We start from the raw sequence: 23,200 nt of genomic DNA on the forward strand, positions 1-23,200 counted from the left end.
CTTTAGGGAGATTCAACCTCTCTATTTGTTAAAAAGTGAAAGTGAAAGTAAGAGAAAATCCAAAATGTTGAGTTTACATTGAAAAACACTAATACAGGGGAGATCTTCCAATGGGGACATTAGTACTAGTGACACACCGGGATTCCCTCACTTTGGAGGGATTTTCTCTCACTTTCTGTTTTGGCTATGGGACAGAAAGTGAAGGGAAATCTCCCCAATGCAACACAGATGTTAAAAAAAGGAAAAAAAAAACCTAGAGGGGTTATAACCCTCCTTTATTTTATACAACTATCCAAAATTAAAAATAAATATAAAGTTTTGCCTTTACACTGAGGTGTAGTGGGTTCTTATTTTAAAAATTTCGCCCACATATAAAGAGGTTGCATATCCATGCAGAGAAGAGCTATGCGAAAAGTCAGGACTGAACTGCTTCCCTTCAGATTCCTCTAGGATCCATACTGACATGAAAATCTCAGTTGGGGGGCAAGTAAGTAATATCACTGCTATGTATGGTGAGTGGAGAGACACTTGTTTGTAACCTGCAGCCCTGCTATTATTAAAGTGACACAGATTCAATGACACATATAGGAGTTTCCTACTCAAAACTGACGGCACATCCTAAAGTTCAAACCTAGATACAATTTGAGAATAGCCATTGGGATCATATAATTCAGCATGGGTAAGCTTTGAACCATAACCACCCTCCTCATGCCCCCATATTGCCAGCTTTGTGTGGAGGAAAAAGCCTATAACTCCAGAAGGGGCTTGTCGGTTGCATTTTTGGGACGTACAAGAAGCTAACATCCACAATTGTGGACAGACTAAACCTTTAAGGCCTGGTACACACGATAGGTTAAACAGGGGACATCGGTCTGATGGACCGGTTCATTGGTCAAAACCGATCGTGTGTGGGCCCCATAGGTTATTTAACCATCGGTTAAAAAAAAGCCAACTTGCTTTAAATTTAACCGATGGATTCCTAACCAATGGGAAAAAGACTATCGTAAGTAGGCACAACCATCGGTTAAAAATCCACGCATGCTCAGAATCAAGTCGACGCATGCTTGGAAGCATTGAACTTAGTTTTTCTCAGCACGTCGTTATGTTTTACGTCACCGCGTTCTGACACAATCGTTTTTTTAACCGATGGTGTGTAGGCGCTACGGACCATCAGTCAGCTTCATCGGTTAACCGATGAAAACGGTCCATCGGTCCGTTCTCATCGGATGGACTGATTGTGTGTACGCGGCATTACAGTTTTTCTTGATGTTAAAAAAAATGTATATAAACATGTTTCTATTTGTCAATAGATGGCAAGATCAGATGAGCCAATTGTAAAAACATTGACTTTATAGACTGATAGGATGACCCCAGATTGCATGGTTATTGATAATATTGGAAAATTTTTGTTTGACTTGTCCAAAAACTGCTAAATCTGAGGAAGTAGGAACCCGTCCTTAAAAAACAAGCTCTTAATCTATCAAAATCTATATTTACATTTTTCAGCGTAGGCTTACATTAGTACAGGTATTACAAATGTTCTACAGAAGATGTACACAATCCAAGAAATTCAGGAAAACTATTACTACATTCTGTTATATTTTAGATATACCATATATATCCGTAACCATCAATAATCGTATGCAAAATGAATGTAATAACTATGTGGGAGAGAAAACCAGTGGGGCCTCATTAATTACTGATCCAGCAGTGTACATGACCTTTCTACGGCAGTTTCAATGCAGTATCCACAGACCTCCAGTCATTAAGTAAAAAATCATTATTCTCTATTGGATTACACTTCTCAATAAGTGCCATTGACTGCTGGCTTCCTGCACAAGCTTAGATCATTATGGTGAGTTGTGCTTTAATAAACCGAGAGCTGGTCCAGCAAATTAAACGCTTAGATTTTGATGCTTTAAGAAGAATGATATCTGCTTTTGTCAGATTCTGAACCTCAGGTATCCCAAAGGATCTCATCAATAGAAAGAAACAGTAATGGGTTTGTATGCATCAGCTTGTGCACTATTCATGACCAGATCAATCTAGCCATTTGTAGGGCGAGACAAATGCCTTTGAACCCTGCAATTTTCTTAACAAGAAGCTGCAAAGCTGATGTTCAAATTCACCCATGTCACCTTTCCTATATAGAGAAAAACGTAGTTTGATTGATCTGTGGATTACATCTAAAAAGATACACATACTTGAAGGAGTAAAAAAAAAAAATCCAACAGCAAGCTGCCTAAATTCAATGCCTTTAATACTGCCTCACATTGGGTTTTATTACAAAACAATCTAGACTGTTCAGCAATCAAATCTAAACTAGAAAATCACAGAAATGAAAACTAGAATGGTCTTGTACACAAACAGAAGACACATCACTAGGGGAGTGTTCCTCTAAGAATTGTGTGATTTTAGATATATTATAATTAATTATTTTTATTTTTGATAAAGTGCATCCATAATGGATATATGCATTGTACACAACCTTTGAGGAAGGAAAAGTGCAGTGGAAGAAGGCACAGCCAGTGTCATGTACAGGAGACTGCTTATAAAGACCATGCAAATTAGCAGTATAGCTGTGGGTACGTAGCATCCTCTAGTGACTTCTGAGCAGGGCCCTCTTAATCCTCTTGTATGTTATTGTATTATAACTGTATTGTCTCCCTTTTAGATTGTAAAGCGCTGTGTAAACTGTTGGTGCTATATAAATCCTGTATAATAATAAAAATAATAATAGTGGGCTACTAGTATCAGGGTTGGTAAAATATATTATGACTCACGTCTAAACCCTGTGAGTCTGTGAATCTGGGTCAGGGTTATTAGAATTCAGAGCAGCATGACTCATACAGACAGCTCACTAGTGCCTTCCCCTGGTTCTAGCGAGTTGGAGAACATTCTAGAGACTAGAGGGTCGAGGCTAGTCTTGCACATTTAGGGGAGCTTAGCCAATCCCCAGGTGGTGGGCCTGGCAGGGGACTACAGTAAGTCAGCCCTTAGATATTGATGAGTCATGCTGGCAAGGGAGTCAGGTGGAAAATAGAGATGTAGTTGTGAGGAGGCTGTCAGTGACCCTTAAAGCAAACCCTGCTCTGCCTTGAGCCAGGGCTCAGGTGCTGGCCTGGGAAAAGCCTGACAACAGGAGAAGCTTGAAGGGAGTCTTTTCTGAGAGGCAGCGGGAGCAGGGAGCTCCCGCTGCCTCTCGGGGAGCCTCCCACTCCACAGAGAGCTGTTACAGGAAAAACTTTTTTTCCAAAAATTCGGTCTATTTTAGTTTGTTTAGCAAAAAATAAAAACCCCATTGGTGATCAAATACCACTAAAAGAAAGCTCTATTTGTGGGGAAAAAATTATAAAAATGTAGTTTGGGTGCAGTGTTGCATGACCAGGCAATTGTCATTGAGAGTGCGACAGCACTGAAAGTGACAATTATCCTGGGCAGGAAGGGGGTGAAAGTGCCCTATATTGAAGTGGTTATTCTACTACCACCCTTATTGATCTTAACAATATGAGAGGAGGAAGTGGTGTTTGGTCATTGGACAGACTGAAAGCTGGTTTCTCATGTCCGCCTAGATCAGTGATGGCGAACCCGTGGCACGCGTGCCGCTGTCGGTACGCCGAGCCCTATCTGTGGGCACGTCATGAAATGAGGAAAGCACACAGTGAAGAATCGAATCCTCCACACCGCACCGCAAACTACATCTCCTATAGTTCTGTGGGATAGCGGTGATTTGCCCGAGTGGGAGTGACAAACAATAAGTGCCCAGGGTGATGAGCGCAAGCTAATCGAATCATAGAAGCCATCTCATCCACACTTCTAATAACTGCTACGCCTACCACCGCCTCTCAGCCAATCAGTATTACTGTAACCTGTCCTCCTCCTGCAGCCCGCCACATTTGACAAGAAGATGCAGGCAGAGATGAAAGCGTGGCTGTGCTGTATTGAGGCGGGCGGGAGTGTGCTCTGCTCGGCTCTGTTCCCTGCACTTACCATGTTCGAGAGCCTTCTTCTCCTCTGTCAGTACCAGAGCTGCTGTGACTCTGACAAGGAGTGAGGCAGAGCAGGCTTTCTGTGATGTCCCCACCTCCCAGGCCCCCCTCCACCTTCTCCGGTCAGCAGCACGAGCAGGGAGATCAAAGACACACAGACAGGGCTGTGTGCATTCTTACTCACTCTTCTGCCAGCAGCGGGGGTGGTGATTAATAAAGCAACGGCAGGACTGAGCAGTTTGCAGAAGGGGACTGAATTGCAGGTAATCATTGTGCAGTAACCTCTAGCAACTGAATGATGGGCAGTAATGTAATGTGTAGTAACCGAATTGTACTGGGTAGTAATGTTTAGCAACCTCTAGTAACTGAATGGTGGGCAGTAATGTATGGTAACCGATAGCAACCGAATGGTGGGCAGAAATGTATAGTAACCGATAGCAACCGAATGGTGGGCAGTAATGTATAATAATCAAAAGCATAATTTACAGAACCCGGCTTGGGGTGCACACCCTAACCGCATGTCGCCAGCCCAAAACTAGCCTGCCCAGCGTCTATAAGGGAAAAAATGATTGGAGGAGGGGGGGTAAAAGATTTTTTGACTTAATATCTACCTTAAATCACTTTGCTGTGTATGTGTCAGGTAGGTCAGTGTATGTCGCACAGTGTATTCTGAGCACAACGCATTCCTGAACCCTGCATTCTGAACAAATTTGTCTGAAACGTACATTTTTGGTTCTTTGGGGTTAAATAAGAGGAATGATCAGTCCCATCCTCTGTACAGAGACGCTGGCAGTTTTAATTCTGCTCTGTAACATGGACGTTCCAACTAAAGCCATGAATTGCTTTCCTCAGCTTCCTGCTTTGTGTTCCAGCACAATCTTTATGTGCTCTGGTAGGCAGGGAGTGCATGATGTCATCACGTCGTCGGCATACTACATCACTGCACCGGTGGGCAGGGTGCCGCCGCACTCTCCGGGCTCAGGGGGCTGCCTAGCTTTGTAACTCTGGTGCAGATTGGATGGTCAGCCTCTGCAATTTACTTCCTTTTCCTTTCAACATTTTTTTTTAAATTATGATTGGCCACTTTTGGATTGGACCCAGGCCCATATATAGAGAACACCAGAATGCACTAATTCCACCGCCATTTGGCCTGGATGTGCAGGTCGTGTAAAGAGCAGGTAGATGAACTTCTTTTGTGGGCACTTGTTCTCTGATGTCCTCTTATATGTAACATATTATGAACCTATTGGGTCATTCCCTAAGATATTCATTTGCCATTTGCTGATGGTATATATTTTTATATTTACCCTATATCTGCTTTCTATTGGGTGGTCCTCAGGATCTATTTCCCATCTTGCAGTTTCTATCTCACCACTCATTCCTTCTGAGTCGATTACTCATTCCTCCAAGTATCCTGGGCAATGTAAGTGCTTTTTTCTGGGTTTTAATCCATTAGTAGTTTCTTTGATAGTCTAATTTCCAACATATATTTATTTGATTATATTTTTTTTATTTTTTGTTAGTAACATCTTGATTACTGCCCCTGTTGCTCTCAGGTGGCCCCAGTAGCAGGAAGTTGGGGGCATTTTCTCTGATGGACCAGCGGGTTGGCCTTGACACTGCTTTTAAAGTGATTTTAACTTGCGGCTGTATATGTCTTTTCATAGTACACTTAGGTCGGTATTGATTTCCATACATCATATTGTCTATTCCCATATATGTCATCTTAAATATTCATTGTTTGTATTTTTTCAATTATAGTTTTTAGGGATGAGCCGAACACCTCTGGTTTGGTTCGCACCAAAACATGCGAACAGGCAAAAAATCTGATCGAACACGCGAACACCGTTAAAGTCTATAGGACACGAACATGAAAAATCAAAAGTGCTAATTTTAAAGGTTAATATGCAAGTTATTGTTATAAAATGTGTTTGGGGACCTGGGTCCTGCCCCAGGGGACATGTATCAATGCAAAAAACTGTTTAAAAACAGCCGTTTTTTTCGGGAGGAGTGATTTTAATAATGCTTAATAAGGGCCCTTTCACACGAGCGGATCAGTAATGATCCGCCTCCGTGTGTCCGTCAGCTCAGCAGGGATCCTTCATAAAATCCCTGCTGAGCCGTCGGCTGACAGGGCGGTCCCCGCACACTGTGCAGGGACCGCCCTGTCTTTTCTCCGCTCTCCCCTATGGGGGGATCGGATGAACACGGACCGTGTGTCCATGTTCATCCGATCCGATCCGCAGACGGAAGAAAAAATAGTATTTTCTTCCGTCCGCAAAATTGGAGCTTTGCGGAGGCAGGTGATTACGGGTGTCAGCGGATGTTCATCCGCTGACACCCGCAATCACATAGGGACCAATGTATGTCCCGTTTTCATCAGCAAACGGATGGATGAAAATGCGGACATACGGTCCGCACATGTGAAAGGGGCCTAAGTGAAACAATAAAAGTGAAATAGTCCTTTAAATTTCGCCCCTGGGGTGTGTGTATAGTATGCCTGTAAAGTAGTGCATGTTTCCCATGTTTAGAGCTGTCCCTGCAGAAAATGTCATTTCTAAAGGAAAAAAAGTAATTTAAAACTACTCGCGGCTATTAATGAATTGTCGGTCCCGGCAATACAGATCAAAGTCATTGAAAAAAAACGTCAGGGGTTCCCCCCAGTCCATTAGCAGGCCCTTTGGGTCTGGTATGAATATTAAGGGGAACCTTAAACCAAAAAAAAAAGCATGGGGGGTCCCCCCAAATTTCAAATCAGGCCCTTCAGGTCTGGTATAGATATTAGGGGAACACCGTGCCATTTTAAAAAAAATGGCGTGGGGTTCCTCCAAAAACCCATACCAGACCCTTCAGGTCTGGTATAGATTTTAAGGGGAACCCCGCATCGAAATAAAAAAAAAATGGTGTGGTTCCCTTAAAAATCCATACCAGACCCTTATCCGAGCAAGCAACCTGGCAGGCCGCAGGAAAAGAGGGGGGACGAGAGAGCACCCCCCCTCCTGAACCATACCAGGCCACATGTCCTCATGTTGATGAGGACAAGGGCCTTATCCCCACAACCCTTGCCCAGTAGTTATGGGGGTCTGCAGGCGGGGAGCTTATCGAAATCTGGAAGCCCCCTTTAACAAAGGGGAACTCCAGATCCCGGCCCCCCTATGTGAATTGGTAATAGGGTACATTGTACCCCTACCATTTCTCAAAGAAAGGGTTACCCAATGATGTGGATGGGTGACCCTGCCCCCTCTTACGCGTCATGGGGGTTTTGTTCCTTGCTGGAGAATGAGTGGAGACTGCAGCGTTGCTGGAGAATGGATCATCGTTGGACATCGAGAGACGGGATTACATCGCTGTAATTTATTTTTTATTTTTAAATAAAGGACTTGTCCAGCTGTGTCTGTGTTATTTTTTTTTTATTTTTTTACACTTTCTTTGTGAAATGGTAGGGGTACCCCGTTACCAATTCACATGGGGGGGCGGGATCTGGAGTTCCCCTTTGTTAAAGGGGGCTTCCAGATTTCGATAAGCCCCCCGCCCGCAGACCCCCACAACCACCGGGCAAGGGTTGTGGGGATAAGGCCCTTGTCCCCATCAACATGGGGACATCCTCCCCATGTTGAAGGCATGTGGCCTAGTATGGTTCAGGAGGGGGCCGCTCTCTCATCCCCCCCTCTTTTCCTGTGGCCTGCCAGGTTGCGTGTTTGGATAAGGGTCTGGTATGGATTTTTGGGGGAACCTAATGCCTTTTTTTTATTTTGGTGTGGGGTTCCCCTTAAAATCCATACCAAACCTGAAGGGTCTTGTATGAATTTTTGGGGGAACACCACACCACTTAAAAAAAAAAATTGCGCAGGGTTCCCCTTAACCTCCCTGGCGGTATGATTATTTCAGAAAAAAAAGTGCTAAAAGCGGTACCATTATTTGCAAGGAAATTTGGCGTTTTATACTGTAGGCCTGTAATTCTTAGGAATAACTCACATAAATCTGTCCAAACAAGAGTCTAGTGGGCATCCCGGGTATGATTTTTAAAAAAAAAACAAAATTATAAATTATAATATAATAAATAATTATAAATAATTATAACAAATAATAATATAATTATAATAAAAATGATTCAATAATGTAATCAACTCAAAATCACTGAAATTTGCTCAGTTGCAGAATTGTCGCTGTCATTACTTTTATTTTTTTATGACGAATTTCCCCACAAATCGCTATCGCACAATTCTGCAAGTGATTATAATTTATTATTGTTGTTTTCTAGCTGCTCTAAAACCATTTTTGACATAAAGGGACACTTTTGGTTGCTATGGACAATCTACAGTTTGCAGGCAGAAAGAACAGTTTTTATTATATAAAAGTACATGTAGGGCACTGGGCAGACCACTAGGGACAAGGGGGGTGTGTATTTTTTACATACAGTACTGTAATCTATAAGATTACAGTATACTGTATGTAAGGTGTTTGTTTACCTTTTTGAATTTGGCGCCGTTCTCCGCTCCCGTGCGTCGTAACGTCGCAGGGAACGGAGATTGGCGGCACACAGAGGCACTGTGTGAATCGAGCGAGGTCCCGCTCGCTCACACATCGCTGTGGCATCGCTGGATCCAGGGAAAAGGTAAGTAAACACTGCCTGTGGATCCAGCGAGGCGAGCCCGAGTCTGACTCGGGGTTACCGATCGTAGCTGAAAAATTTAACCCAGAGTCAGAATCGGGAATACCGCCAGGGGGGTTAATATCCATATGCAGTTTTTTTCAATGACTTTGATCTGTATTGCCGGGACCGACAATTCATTAGCCGCAAGTAGTTTTAAATGACTTTTTTTCCTTTAGAAATTACATTTTGTGCAGGGACAGTTCTAAATACTGGAAACATGCGCTACTTTACAGTCATACTATAGACACCCCCTGGTACGAAATTTAAAGGAAAATTTCACTTTTATTGTTTCACTTTAGGCATTATTAAAATCACTAAAAAACTGTAGTTTTTAAAACTTTTTTTTTGCATTGATGCATGTCCCCTGGGGCAGGACCCAGGTCCCCAAACACTTTTTATGACAATAACTTGCATATTAACCTTAAAAATTAACACTTTTGATTTCTCCCATAGACTTTTAACGGTGTTCCGTGGCTTTTCAAATTTAACGCGAACACCCCAAATTGTTCGCTGTTCGAGTCGAACTCATGCTCGATTTGAACATAAAGCTCATCCCTAATAGTTATTCTTTGTATCTACAGTATATATGGCACCCCTGATGAAGAAGGTTGCTGCAAAATTTTGGTGTTGGGTGATTTACCGTCTGATCATTCATGTGATCTCAATATTACTGCACTGGCATGTTGAGATGCTGTTAGCTATATGTGAAACATTTTATAATTAGCCATGTTTGTTTTTAGTGTTGGTACCAATAAAATTGTAACCTTTTATGATATATGTGTTTTCTTATTTTTACATGCAGCCCATAATATTTTCCCTTTTGGTATAGAGGGTATCCTTTTGTTTCTGCTCTGTTTCAGGGATAGTGGCTTATGATGATGATTAGCACCATAATATACCATTTCCTCTGTGATACAAATGGTAGGAAAACTCAGGAATGTAAAATATTAAAGCAGTGAAATCTAGTGTTTTCTTTACGGAAAATGTTGCCTCAGTATTTAGTGTAATAAGAATGCAATCTGTAAATACAATGCATTGTTTACTCCCTGCAGTATCACCATGCATTGCTAAAGTGTCTGAAAGAATTACAGCATGTCATATATGGTAATACATGTCTGCATGATGGTCAGTAAATACACACAGGTCTGTCCTCCCAGAAGCTTCATTTGTATTTCTGTCTTGTATTCTCTGATTCTAGAACACTTGAGCTGTCTTCTTCAATTTCCCTCCCACTCCACATATAAATTACTTGCTGGTGTTTTCCTCTAACATGCAACAGACTCAGCACACATCTTTCCCTCTGGTTTTATCTGATATATTACACTTCAACTAACTCATAATGTCCTTCTAAAAAATCTCATTATACAATATAGACTTGCATTATTATTAGATTTTTGCAATATTTCTCTTTATACAGTATATGGTCAGCATGTTCTGCAAATATATACTGTATTTCCAGGATTTATAAAGGGCCAACATATTACATAGCAATGTACAGGGCACATAGAGTTGTGGGCTTGCGTTATCATTATTATTTTCGTCATTAATATTATCATTTTTATATTTTTGTATAACACCTCTTTATACAGTATGCCTTAATCATATATTTAAAAGCTTTATTTGGGTTTTATCTAGTATGTAGGGTCAACATGACACCTAGCAATTTACTGACTATATAAGGCCAATAATAAACATAGATATATAAAACATAAAAAAAATCCCTACATCCCCCCCACACACTACAGGGCCAATCTGGAGGAAGCCAATTAATGCATTGAAATACAAAATCGAGAAACGTATGTAGAATGCATTGCTGGCTCCATCCAAAATTCTAGCTGGTTGGCTGTCTCAGTCATTAATACATTGAGCCCCTGATCAGAAAAGGCATACAACAAGTGAATTCAGAAATGCATACCTTTTTGGGACCATTCACATTTATACGGCGATTAGTGCTATAAAACTGCACTGATTACTGTGTAAATGTGACTGGCAGGGAAGGGGTTAACACTAGGGGGCGCTGAAGGGGTTAATATGTTCCCTGAGAGTTATTCTCACTGTAGAGGGACTCACAAGTGGAGGAGACCGATGTGTGTTCCTCTGTACTGGGAACACACATGGGTCTCCTCACCTCTGACAGGAGGTGGATCTGTGTGTGACACAGAGATCCACACTCCTGCCGTGATCGCCGGTGCCCGGCAGACATCGCGGCCGCCGGCACTGGAACCAGGTCATGAGCGGTGCCGCGCGCACGGCCCTAGATTGCCGGGAAGAAAGGACGTCATATGACGTCCTTCCGGAGGGAGGGAGGGTTCCTGCCGGCGTCATTTTGTATCGGCCCGGTAAGGAAGGGGTTAAGCTGAATTCAGCAATCTGTATTTCATAGCAACTGTTCTCTCTTGAAGCTTTCTCAACCACTTCACAGTCCCTGGCTGATGAGAGTCTCCTCTGCTACTCCTTCAAAACTCCATCCCTCTACACATCCCTCCGGCAACAAGAGTGGTTGACCCTCTGGCAACTTCCCCTTCCATGCCTCCCAGCAATGACCAGGCTCTCTTCGACAGAGCCCCTGACACATGTGGCAAGGCCCCAGGCTTCAGGCCTAAACCTCTGCTGCTGATCCACACACGCCCAACCAGGCCGCAGCCCGGGTGGAAAGAACCCTGCTCAACTATCCTTCTCCAAATAAATAGCCTCTCCCAGCATCCTCAGCCGTCAAATAAACTCCTGCTGATTGGCTGAGAGAAGTATATACACTCATAACCTGAATCCACTATAATTCATCACACTGATGCCAAAGGTAACAGTGCCGCCTACTGACAAAAGGGAGAAATCACAGTTAACACCAGGCTTAGGAGAAACCCATTTGATCAATAGAATACAAATTAGCCAGGCTAGTTACCACCTAGCACAGCTAAATTTTCTTAGGACAAGAGTGCTACAAAAGCATTTCCAACTTGTAGTGCTTAACCAGTTAAGCCCCGGACCAATATGCAGCCTAAAGACCCAAGGTGTTTTTACAGTTCGGGACTGCGTCGCTTTAACAGACAATTGCGCGGTCGTGCGATGTGGCTCCCAAACAAAATTGGCGTCCTTTTTCCCCCCACAAATAGAGCTTTCTTTTGGTGGTATTTGATCACATCTGCGGTTTTTAGTTTTTGCGCTATAAACAAAAATAGAGCGACAATTTTGAAAAAAATGCAATATTTTTTACTTTTTGCTGTAATAAATATCCCCCAAAAACATATATAAAAACATTTTTTTTCCTCAGTTTAGGCCGATACGTATTCTTCTACCTATTTTTAGTAAAAAAAATCGCAATAAGCGTTTATCGATTGGTTTGCGCAAAATTTATAGTGTTTACAAAATAGGGGATAGTTTTATTGCATTTTTATAAATTTTTTTTTTTTTACTACTAATGGCGGCGATCAGCAATTTTTTTCGTGACTGCGACATTATGGCGGACACTTCGGACAATTTTGACACATTTTTGGGACCATTGTCATTTTCACAGCAAAAAATGCATTTAAATTGCATTCTTTATTGTGAAAATGACAGTTGCAGTTTGGGAGTTAACCACAGGGGGCGCTGTAGGAGTTAGGGTGCACCTAGTATGTGTTTACAACTGTTTGGGGGTGTGGCTGTAGGAATGACGTCATCGATCGTGTCTTCCCTATAAAGGGAATGACGCGATCGATGCGCCGCCATAGTGAAGGACGGGGAAGCCGTGTTTACACACGGCTCTCCCCGTTCTTCAGCTCCGGGGAGCGATCGCGACGGAGCGGCTATAAACAAATAGCCGCGCCGTGGTCCCGGATCGCTCCCCGAGCGGACCCGACCTCCGCATGTAGCGGGGGGGGGGGTCCCGATCGGACCCCCCACCCGCTAATAGGCGAGGACGTACGTGTACGCCCATGTGCCTGTACGTGCCATATTGTGGACGTATATGTACATGCAGGGGTCGGGAACTGGTTAAATACAGTAAAGTACTGCTTTAATTTCAGGGAATATCCGATTGCCTCCCGGGGGATCAGGAAATATTTATTTTCCCCTGCTGGAGCAATTTGGATCATGCTTTGCTGGGGTTTCTGCCTTCCTCTGGAATAACAGTGGGTATAGGATTGTCTGTATGGGATTGTATGATTTTTCTTTTTTCTTTCCCCTTTATTGCCTGAACTAGATGGACTTGTGTCTTTTTTCAACCTGGCTAACTATGTATGTAAATATGTAACTAGATTTTGTGAAGAACAGAAAATAGATATAAGCTTTGCAACAAGTTTTGCTGTACATTACAACTGCCTCGTAGTAAACTGAAGTAAGATAATAGAGGGTCACATTTTGCATCTGTAGCAAGCAAGATATTGTGGCATCTCCTATATCTGCCAATCAAATGTTTTCTTAAAAATGTTTTGCTTGCATTATACATACTTGTGTTTACCTACCAACAAATGTATTTATAATTTGGGAGGTATTCTAAAAGGTAATGAAACAATTGACATGAATAATGATAAAGATGTTTTGTTTTTCTTACCTTACTAAAGAAATACTGCGTTGTCACTGCAAATACGACGAATGCACACCTGGCTTTTTTAAACTCTTCTCGTATAAACAAAAGTTCTTTAGTCTTCTCTTCACATTTCTCCTTCAGTCTGTGCGCACAGTGGCGATCTGGATCTCTGGTGGTTGTCTCAGACTTGGCAGGATAACCGTTCTTTACAATGCTTGGCTTCAGCTTGGGGTGTCCTGGAAGGGATGAAAACTATTTTTAGCTTTAACATTGTGACATGATACATTTTTGTTCCACAACAATTAGCAGACTTTTCTGATCACTCAAAATAAAATAAAAAACTGATAAATCAAAAGAAGAACCCAGGAATTACTTCAAACTCTATAATAAATACCCAAAGAGAACATTCACCTGCTCTTATGGTTAGGCATGTAGAGAGGATTTTGAAGCATGGTGGAAGTTCATGTGCATAACAATTTTCAGAGAAAGTACCATTGAAAAACACCTATGTACATTTATGTGTTCTAGCATGAGAAACATGCAGTACTTTTCAATAAGATCTACAGTGCCTTGAAAAAGTATTCATACCCCTTGACGTTTTCCACATTTTGTCATGTTACAACCAAAAAGGTAAATGTATTTTATTGGGATTTTATGTGATAGACCAACACAAAGTGGCACATAATTGTGAAGTGGAAGGAAAATAATAAATGGCTTCTTATTTTTTTTACAAATAAATATGTGAAAAGTGTGGCGTGCACAGAGGTTTGGACTTTTTAACACATGAATATGCTTTGATCTAAACCACAGGTGCCAAACACAAGGCCCGTGGCCGAATTCGGCCCTCCAGGCCATTTCATGTGGCCCTTGCACCTCTCCTGCAGCTGCAGGAGAGCTCCAGCCCTCCTCTGGTCCTCCTCCAGACCCTTACTTTCTGCTTTCAAGCAATGCATCCATCTTCTTCCCAGCAGCAGCATAAGGAAAGGGTGGTGCACTGTGATAAGAGAGAGTGGGAGACTCAACTTCTGATGGTGCGGTGGCTCTTGACATCTAATATATGGGGAGGGGATGCTCTGGACATCTAATTTTTACAGATACAACCGGGGCTTTTGAGAACAATCATAATGCTGATGCGGCCCACAATGAAATTGAGTTTGACACCCCTGATCTAAACCATTCTATTGTAGCTGGCTGTATGTTTAGGGTTGTTGTCCTGCTGGAAGGTGAACCTCCGCCTCGGTTTCAAGTCTTTTGCACACTCCAACAGGTTTTCTTCTAAGATTGCCCTCTTTTTGTCTCCATCCATCTTCCTATCAACTCTGACCAGCTCCCCTGTCCCTGCTGAAGAAAAACATCCCCACAACATGATGCTGCCACCACCATGTTTCGCAGTGGGGATGGTGTTTTCAGGGTGATGTGCAGTGTTAGTTTTTCGCCACACGTAGCATTTTCGCTTTTAGGCCAAAAAGTTAAATTTTGGTCTCATCTAGAGCACCTTCTTCCACATGTTTGCTCTGTCCCGCACATGACTTCTCGGAAACTGCAAATGGGACTTCTAATGGCTTTCTTTCAACAATGGCTTTCTTCTTGCCACTCTTTCATAAAGGCCAGATTTTTGGAGTGCATGACTAATAGTTGTCCTGTGGACAGATTCTCTCACCTGAGCTGTGGATTTCTGCAGCTCCTCCAGAGTTACCATGGGCCTCTTGGCTGTTAATCTGATTAATGCTCTCCTTTAGGTGGACGGCCATGTCTTGATAGGTTTGCAGTTGTGCCGTACTTTTTCCATTTTCAGATGATGGATTGAACAGTGCTCTATGAGATGTTCAAAGCTTGGGATATTTTGTTGATAACATAACCCTGCTTTAAACTTCTCCACAACTTTATCCCTGACCTGTCTGGTGTGTTCCTTGGCCTTCATGACGATGTTTGTTCACTAAGGTTCTCTAACAAACCACTGAGGGCTTCACAGAACAGCTGTATTGGATCTATTTACTAATTAGGTGACTTCTGAAGGCAATTTGTTCCACTAGCTAGGGGTATCAGAGCAAAGGGGGCTGAATACAAATGCACGCCACACTTTTCATATATTTATTTGTAAAAAAAAATGGAGAACCATTTATCATTTTCCTTTCACTTTACAATTATGTGCCACTTTGTGTTGGTCTATCACGTAAAACTCCAATAAATGTGGAAAATTTTGTATGAATACTTTTTCAAGGCACTGTACACATTTACCACTTCAGCTCTGGAAGGTTTTACAGTACCCCTTTCATGACCAGGCCATTTTTTTGCCATTTAGCACTGCGTACATTGACTGGTAATTGTGTGGTCATGCAACGCTGTACCCAAACAACATTTATATAATTTTTTTTCACACAAATAGAGCTTACTTTTGGTGGTATTTGATCACCATTTGATTTTTCTTTTTTGCGATATAAACGAAAAAAGTCAAAAAATATGAAAAAAACAAAATAATATTTTTTACTTATGCTTTAAAACTTAAATCGAATTTCTTCATACATTTTGGCCAAAATGTATTTTGCTAAATGTCTTTGGTAAAAAAAAGTCCCAATAAGTGTATATTGATTGGCTTGCGTGAAAATTATAATGTCTAAAAACTATGGTAAATATATTGGAAATTTTATTTTTTTATACTTCTAATGATGGTAATCAGTGACTTTTAGTGGGACTGCGATAGTGCGGCAATCTGGCACTAACTGATGCTGGGGGGAAACTGACTAAACTGATATCACCAATGACACCAATACCCAGCCTAAAAGAAATCCCCTCTGTTCTTGTTCTGGGGTCAACACAAATTTGGGAATTCACTTTTGGTAATAACAGTAAACAGGACAGAAGTAGAGAGGATGAATCTCCCTAACAGGGGCACAGACAGCAATTAAATAAATAAACAAAAAACTGACATGTGTTCTAATCCCCCTCCACTTTGTCCAAAACAAAAAAAAACAAATTTGTGTTATTTGTTATAATGAATTACGATCTACTACATTTGGTCCTTAAGGTTTGGTTTACACATATGCGTTTGATGCGGCCAGTGTTTACATGGACACAGCAGCACATTTCCTTGAATGGGCTGCTGTACCTGTGGGAAATGCAGGAGAAAAGTCCCCACACCTTTTAAAAAACACAGCCGTAGGGAAATCGTATGGTACTTTTGCTTTAAAACGCACTTCGGGTTTAGTTGCGTGAGGAGTGCCATTAAGAATGAAGGGCAGCATATTTTTGCTGTGGGTGGTTGCAGGTGCAGGAACAGGTGCGATTCCCGCATACGCAAACACCCGCACAAGTTTGAACCTAGCCTAAGAATTTAAAGCACATCTCTATTAGTATTATTTCTAATTATACAGGTGCCAATAGTAGAAGCCTTCAATTGCCTGCATATAGCAGTGAACAACTGCTCAGATTTTCTCTTTGCAGCAGCTTTTATATCTCTGATCATCAGTATCGACTTATCAGTTATGACAAAGTTACTATTGAATCACTAATCTCATAACTAAAATTTAAAAATTGCATTTTTTACCAAAAAGGGTATTACAGGTGTGAACATTAAGTGGATAAACATTTTCAGTGTGACAGCTAAGGATATTTTCCCTCACTTCTTGTTTCTGGACAGAAAGTAATGTAAGGCAGCCATGGCAAGTGCCATGGGGGCCATATGAAGGGGGCGCTGTTGAGTGGCTGGGCAGCAAGGCACTTACCAGGGTCTAAGGGTCTCTTTTTCCCTCCTCCAGAGCATAGGCAGGATCTCCTTATTAGCACCTTTGCTAATGGACAATGGTAGTGCTATCCCTGCTGCGTTCAGCCACAGCTCTCCCCTGTTCGCCCAGGCTCTCCCATTCCATCTGGTCGGATTGGCAGCACACAAAGAAGGAGGAACATTAGTTACTCCCTCTCCTCTGTGAAAACTGAGGCCTTAAGTGATGAAGATTTCATCACTTCCAGTATTGGTTCTGCATTTACCTGGCCTTGGAGGGCAGAGGAGGGATCAGGGGTCTAATAAACCCCACATTTCTCCATAAAGAGGATATGTCACTACCCAAGGTATCACAAGGGATGATAAATATCACTAGTTTTGTTAGCTGTTTTTTTTGTTAAGGTTATCTGAAAGATGGGTTTCAAATGTTTTGACAGGGACGCATTTTCAGTGCTTGCCATAGGCGCTATTTTCACTAGATACGCCTCTGAAACCTCCCCAACAGGGACACAGACAAAAACAATATCCTACGGTGCCAGATATAACAAAACAATAATATCTGACCCGTGTCCCTGTTTTGAGAGCTTTCCTTCCACTTCCTGTTCTGTCTGACACTCATAAAATAGACAGGAATTGAGGAGTAATCTTCATTTTGGGGTCACAGACTGCAATCACATTTGAAAAAGGCTTTACCGCGATCAATGCTCTTTTTAAAGCCTAAATACGTTTGTTTTTAAGTTGAGCTGTACTTTTGGGAAGAACGTTGCTGCACTATTGGCAATGAGTTGATGAGAATGAGAATCAGAGTGATGAGAATGAGCATTAGCAAATTTCTTACTAACTAATCATTTCTTACTAACTAACTAATCATTCTTGTTAAATATGTGTGCCTTTGCCTTTGTTCCTGGAAGTTTGTGCTTTCCACACAGAGGGTGCTGAAATTAAAGCTAAGAGCCAGTAGTATTGCTCTGAAATCACATCAATTCAAAGACCTAAGGCCTCGTACATACGACCGAGAAACTCAACAGAATCCATCAAGAAACTTGGTGGGAGAGTTTTTTTGCCGAGGAAAACGGTCGTGTGTATGTTTTTCATCGAGGAAACTGTCGAGGAACTCGACGAGAAAAAAAGAGAACAAGTTCTCTTTTTCTTCAACGGGAGTCTCAATTTCCTCGTCGTGTTCCTCGGCGGAGCTGGTTTTCGATGAGAAACTTGAGCGTGTGTATGCTAAGAAACCCACGCATGCTCAGAATAAAGTATGAGACGGGAGTAAAAGTAGCGTTTGTAATGGAGATAACACATTTTTCACGCTGTAACAGACTGAAAAGTGCAAATTGTCTCTTACCAAACTTTTACTTAACACGCAGTAACATGAGATTAGCAAAAGCAGCCCCAAGGGTTGTGCCAGTGGAATCAAACTTCCCCTGCCGTTGTATGTGTTGTACGTCACCGCGTTTGAGAACGAGGAGATTTTGTCATAACTGTGTGTACGCAAAGCAAGCTTGTCGAGTTCCTCGACAAGCCTAACAAGGAACTCGTCGAGGAAAACAATACGTCTTTTCCGACGAGTTCCTCGGTCGTGTGTACGAGGCCTAATAACTGGCCACTTACACAATAGCTATAACAGACACAATGTTTTTTTTTTTACTAAAGGCAAATCCACTTTGCACTACAAGTGCAAAGTGCACTTGGAAGTGCAGTCGCTGTAGATCCGAGGGGGACATGCAAGGAAAATAAAAAACAGCATTTTAGCTTGCACATGATTGGATAATAAAATCAGCAGAGCTTCCCCTCGTTTCAGATCTACCTCTCAGATTTACCTCTCAGAAGTGGATTTACCTTTCGTAAATAACCCCCCATATCAGAAGAACGACCATCCACCCATCCCCACCTAGGGTGCTAGGTGTTATCCTAGACTCTGAACTCTCCTTTCTGCCCCACATCCAATCCAATTCCAAAGCTTGCCGCTTCAACCTCTACAACATCTCCAAAACTACGTCTCTTCCTAACCAATGAAACCACAAAACTCCCGATTCACTCCTTGGTTATCTCTCGCCTCGACTACTCCAACTCCCTCCTCATTGGCTTACCTTTAAATAGACTACTCCCTCTTCAGTCCATCATGAATACTGGTGCCAGACTCATCCACCTTACAAACCGCTCAGTATCTGTTACCCCTCTCTGCCAATCCCTCCATTGGCTGCAACTCTCCCCACAAATTAAATTCACAATACTAACAATAAGTTACAAAGCCATCCACAACTCTGCCCCAGCTTCATCACTCGCCTAGTCTCAACATAACAACCTAATCGTCATCTTCTTTCCTCTCAAGACCTTCTGTGCACTAGCTCCCCCATCGCTTTCTCCCATATTCGCCTCCAGGACTTCTCCCGGGCCTCTTCCATCCTCTGGAATACCCTACCCCTATCTGTCAGACTATCTCCAAATTTATCTACTTTTAGGCGATCCCTGAAAACATTTCTCTTCAGAGAAGCCTACTTTGCCTCCACCTAACAACCGTTCTTTTATTTTCTTCATCAGCTCATCCCCCAGTTATTAGCCTTTGTATCACTTGACCCTCCCTCCTAGATTGTAAGCTCTAATGAGCAGGGCCCTCTGATTCCTTCTATATTGAATTAAAGTGTAATTGTACTGTCTGCCCTACTGTTTTAAAGCGCTGCGCAAACTGTCTGCGCTATATAAATCCTGTATAATAATAATAATAAAAAAAAAACGATAATGGATGGTATTATTTACAGAGATGAATACAGCATATAAGGTATAAAATATATTGTAAGGACTGTATCTCACCAATGGCAGGATAAATTAATGTGCTGTATTATAAATACAATGGGGACCCTTAGAAATCTAGGGCATGCTAAATGCAGGATAGTTTGCTCTGTGCACATTCTTTTTTAAGTATGTACAGTGTATTTATCTGAAGTGTGTATATTGATAACCCACAGTTAGGTTAAAATTGTGAGCTAAAAGGGTACTAAAACTTTATTTTTTTTTTATTTGGCAATTGCTTCCTAAAACAATTCTATCTCAACTGTCTTTTTTTACTGGGATATGCAGACATGTCATGTTAAAATATTGGAAGTTAGAACCTACTTTGAGGACACAACTTGCACCTTGTTCATTTTTACTTATCTGTATACATTTTTGTTTACAAAAGTGCTGCAGCTTCCGTGAAACCCATTGATGTGACGTACGTTTTCATACTGTCCTGGCTTAGGCCCCATTCGCACTTGCGATTGGGCTGTTTGCGATTATTCAAAGGAGAATCAACAGGGATCCATGTGAAAATGTTTGAGCAGATTGCCTCATTGAAAGCAATGTCAGCCCCGCAGCTAATCGCAACTGTTCATGTGTAATTGCTTATGAAGCGACTATCTGCAGGTGATCAAATCTGGATGCACACTGTCAGTGTCTGGCAGGATCAACAGTTTTTTTTTTTGCACTTATCGAACAGGTATAACAAAAAAGTTTCAGTGGTGTATTTAACAGACCAAAAGGGAAAAAAATAAGACACGTTCATTATTATGATTTACATACTGTACACTTAAAGCAAAAGCAGCTGCAATCTAAATGCAAATACAGACTTAAGACACAATCAGTGACTACAAAGCTTTGCTGGAAAAATCTGGACTGGCATTCAAAAAGGACCCTGGAATATCAAGATTACATAATATTTCCTTAATGGAGAATGTAACGGTCAGGGGTTAACGCCGTTTACGATATTCCATTCCACCAACCCACGACAGCTTATCGACACTCCACATCCCAGCAGACAGGACCCATAAGAATTCCCCAGACAAACGAGACACACAGCTCTGTCTCTGGTTCCAAACGGATAGATCTTTTAATGACAAACTCAGGCTCTTCTTATACAGTAAAAAGCATGCTGCAGTAATCAAAGGGACAATGACACACTCCACCCACAACATCATACAATGGGTACTAACGAGTCCCCCTCAATCCACATCTTAGACAGACATTCTGGCACCGAATCTACATGAGTTAATTACTATAGCTGACATGGCAGACGCCATGACTCTGGCTCTGTTCACCTTCTATTCAGTACACATTCCTTTAGTAAACATAAGTCAGACGTTTGACCTTTAGAGGGTGCTAATTCACATCACATATTATCAGCAATAGACTTTCACACAATACAGTGTCAATTAGCATAGCACAATGAAATATCTTGGGAGCCAGACTTAATTAACACAATAGACAATAGAATGCAATCACAGCAAGCTTTATCACTACAGCCAGGTAGCTGGAGGTGATTAACATCAATTAACATCTTAACAGTATGTGTCCCCACATTGAATGAATCACACTATTATTGACCTGTTGGGTTCAGAATTAACCACCTGTAATATTTCAAGATATTCTGCAATACATTGTGAATTATCCTTACTGTCCCATCTCATGTAATTCAAGATATAATTTCTCAGTCATCCTATGCCCCTAGTGGACATAGGATGACCCTAGACCCAAGAGTCATTGGTGAAGCTGAACCAGGAGTACCCCGTATCCTTCAAGAGCCTCTGAGTCCCACGGGCCATACCGTTACAGAGAAGTACAGTCAAAGCTCGTTTTCAGCAGATGGTGGGCTGCAGCCTGCTGTTGGCTCACATCACAGAGGCAAGATCATGACAATGGAGTCGGGATCTGCCCACATGCCTGTTAGGCCCGTCCATGTAGTCAGCAGCTCTCTCTCATGGAGCTATGAGAACAGAGTGATCGGCGGTGTTTGATCGCTCAGTTCTCAGTGTTAGAAACACCTAGGGGACAGATGCTGCATCCACCTAGGTAAGTATGATTCAAAAAAAAAAAACATACATCTCTTTTAATGCGGTCGCTTTTTGTGATGAAAAAAAACAACATTTTTAAAAACGTCATTTAAAATGACCGTGTGTGGGGAAAACATTGTTTTATGTCTTCTGAAAAACGACAATGATCGTGTGTGGGCTAAAACGACGTTTTTAAACCCGCGCATGCTCAGAAGCAAGTTATGGCGCGAGCTTGAATGGAACAGAGTGCCGCCGTACGTGCTGAATGTAACCGCGCTTTGCTTGAGCATTTTGAAAAAACGATGGTGTGTAGGCAACGTAGTTTTTTAAAATGAAGTTTGAAAAACTTCGTTTTTTTTCATGAGAAAAAACAACGTCTTTTTTTACAAGACAAAAAACGACTGTGTGTACGCGGCATAATTGTATTACAGCACAACAACTGGAACACCAGATACTAGAAAAACTGGTTACTGGACAGCAGCTCACAAACAAAAACACGACAAACGCAGCCGCTCTCAGCGAAGTCTCTTAACAGTAGCAGCAGTGATGTAGACAGAATTTTGCCAGTGCTCTCCCGGACACACTGCAACACTTAACCAGGTACTACCGTCCTCCAAATGGGCCCCTGTAGTCTCTCCATGGCAGAAATCACCTGCCTTCTTGCCTGCCCAGCCAATCAGGTGTCTGTTCAGAGTTGATAGGGGCAGGTCTTCTTCAGCTGAAGAAGCAGACAATCAGGGAGTATTCCACTCTCCGCTCTTACTGCACATGTCCATCATACTGGAGAGACAGAGAAATACAATGTTCTGCTTTTATTTTGTCAGTGCTGAATTTAAAGAGCCCAGTTCAGTCAGTGCTACTTCCAAGTGCTGCAAGTGCACTTGGAAGTGCAGTCGCTGTAAATCTGAGGGGTGGATCTGAAATGAGGGGAAGCTCTGCTGACTTTATCATCCAATCATGTGCAAGCTAAAATGCTGTCTTTTATTTTCCTTGCATGTCCTCCTCGGATCTACAACAACTGCACTTTCAAGTACAAAGTGGATTTTCCTTTAGTAACCCCCCCCCCCCCCCCCGAGTCTCCACATCTTCCCCAGGTACATAGGACACCTTTTCCAGATGAAACACTTTCTTAGTTGGGTATTTGTTCTCTCTAACCAGATACCTGCACACTGACCATAGCATGCAGGGCACACTCTGTCAAAAAAATCACACCTGGAGGCGATTGAAGCTACAGTAACAGTCATCTCCCCAGGAATGTGTTCATCCCCATGATCCAAGAACCTCCTGTGTACCTCCTGTTAAACCTTATGTAACTATGTAATTATCTGTAAGACAGCCTGTAAGCATACAGGGACAATTTGACCTTGATTCAGTCCACCTGAACTCCTTTCACTGAGTCTGCAGCATGTAGTTGAACAACCAGTGGACTCAGGGCAAGGGCAAACAGGTCTGGGGAAAGGAGGCAGCCCTGCCTCATCCCTCTGGACAGAGGAAAATGAGTGGAAAATTGTTAGTACATACCTTGGCCAT

At 42.1% G+C, this 23,200-nt stretch overlaps 1 protein-coding gene across 1 annotated transcript in view; it reads right to left on the reverse strand.

Annotated features, from left to right (window-relative positions):
- Nucleotides 1-23,200, reverse strand: part of MTUS2 (microtubule associated scaffold protein 2) — a 472,945-nt gene that overhangs the window by 156,181 nt on the left and 293,564 nt on the right. The window contains exon 6 of the mRNA XM_040340468.1: nt 13,172-13,383. Coding sequence (XP_040196402.1) covers nt 13,172-13,383 — 212 coding nt within the window. The remainder of the gene's footprint in view (nt 1-13,171; nt 13,384-23,200) is intronic.

Source organism: Rana temporaria, chromosome 2, assembly GCF_905171775.1.
Source record: "Rana temporaria chromosome 2, aRanTem1.1, whole genome shotgun sequence".
Classification (NCBI taxonomy): domain Eukaryota; kingdom Metazoa; phylum Chordata; class Amphibia; order Anura; family Ranidae; genus Rana; species Rana temporaria.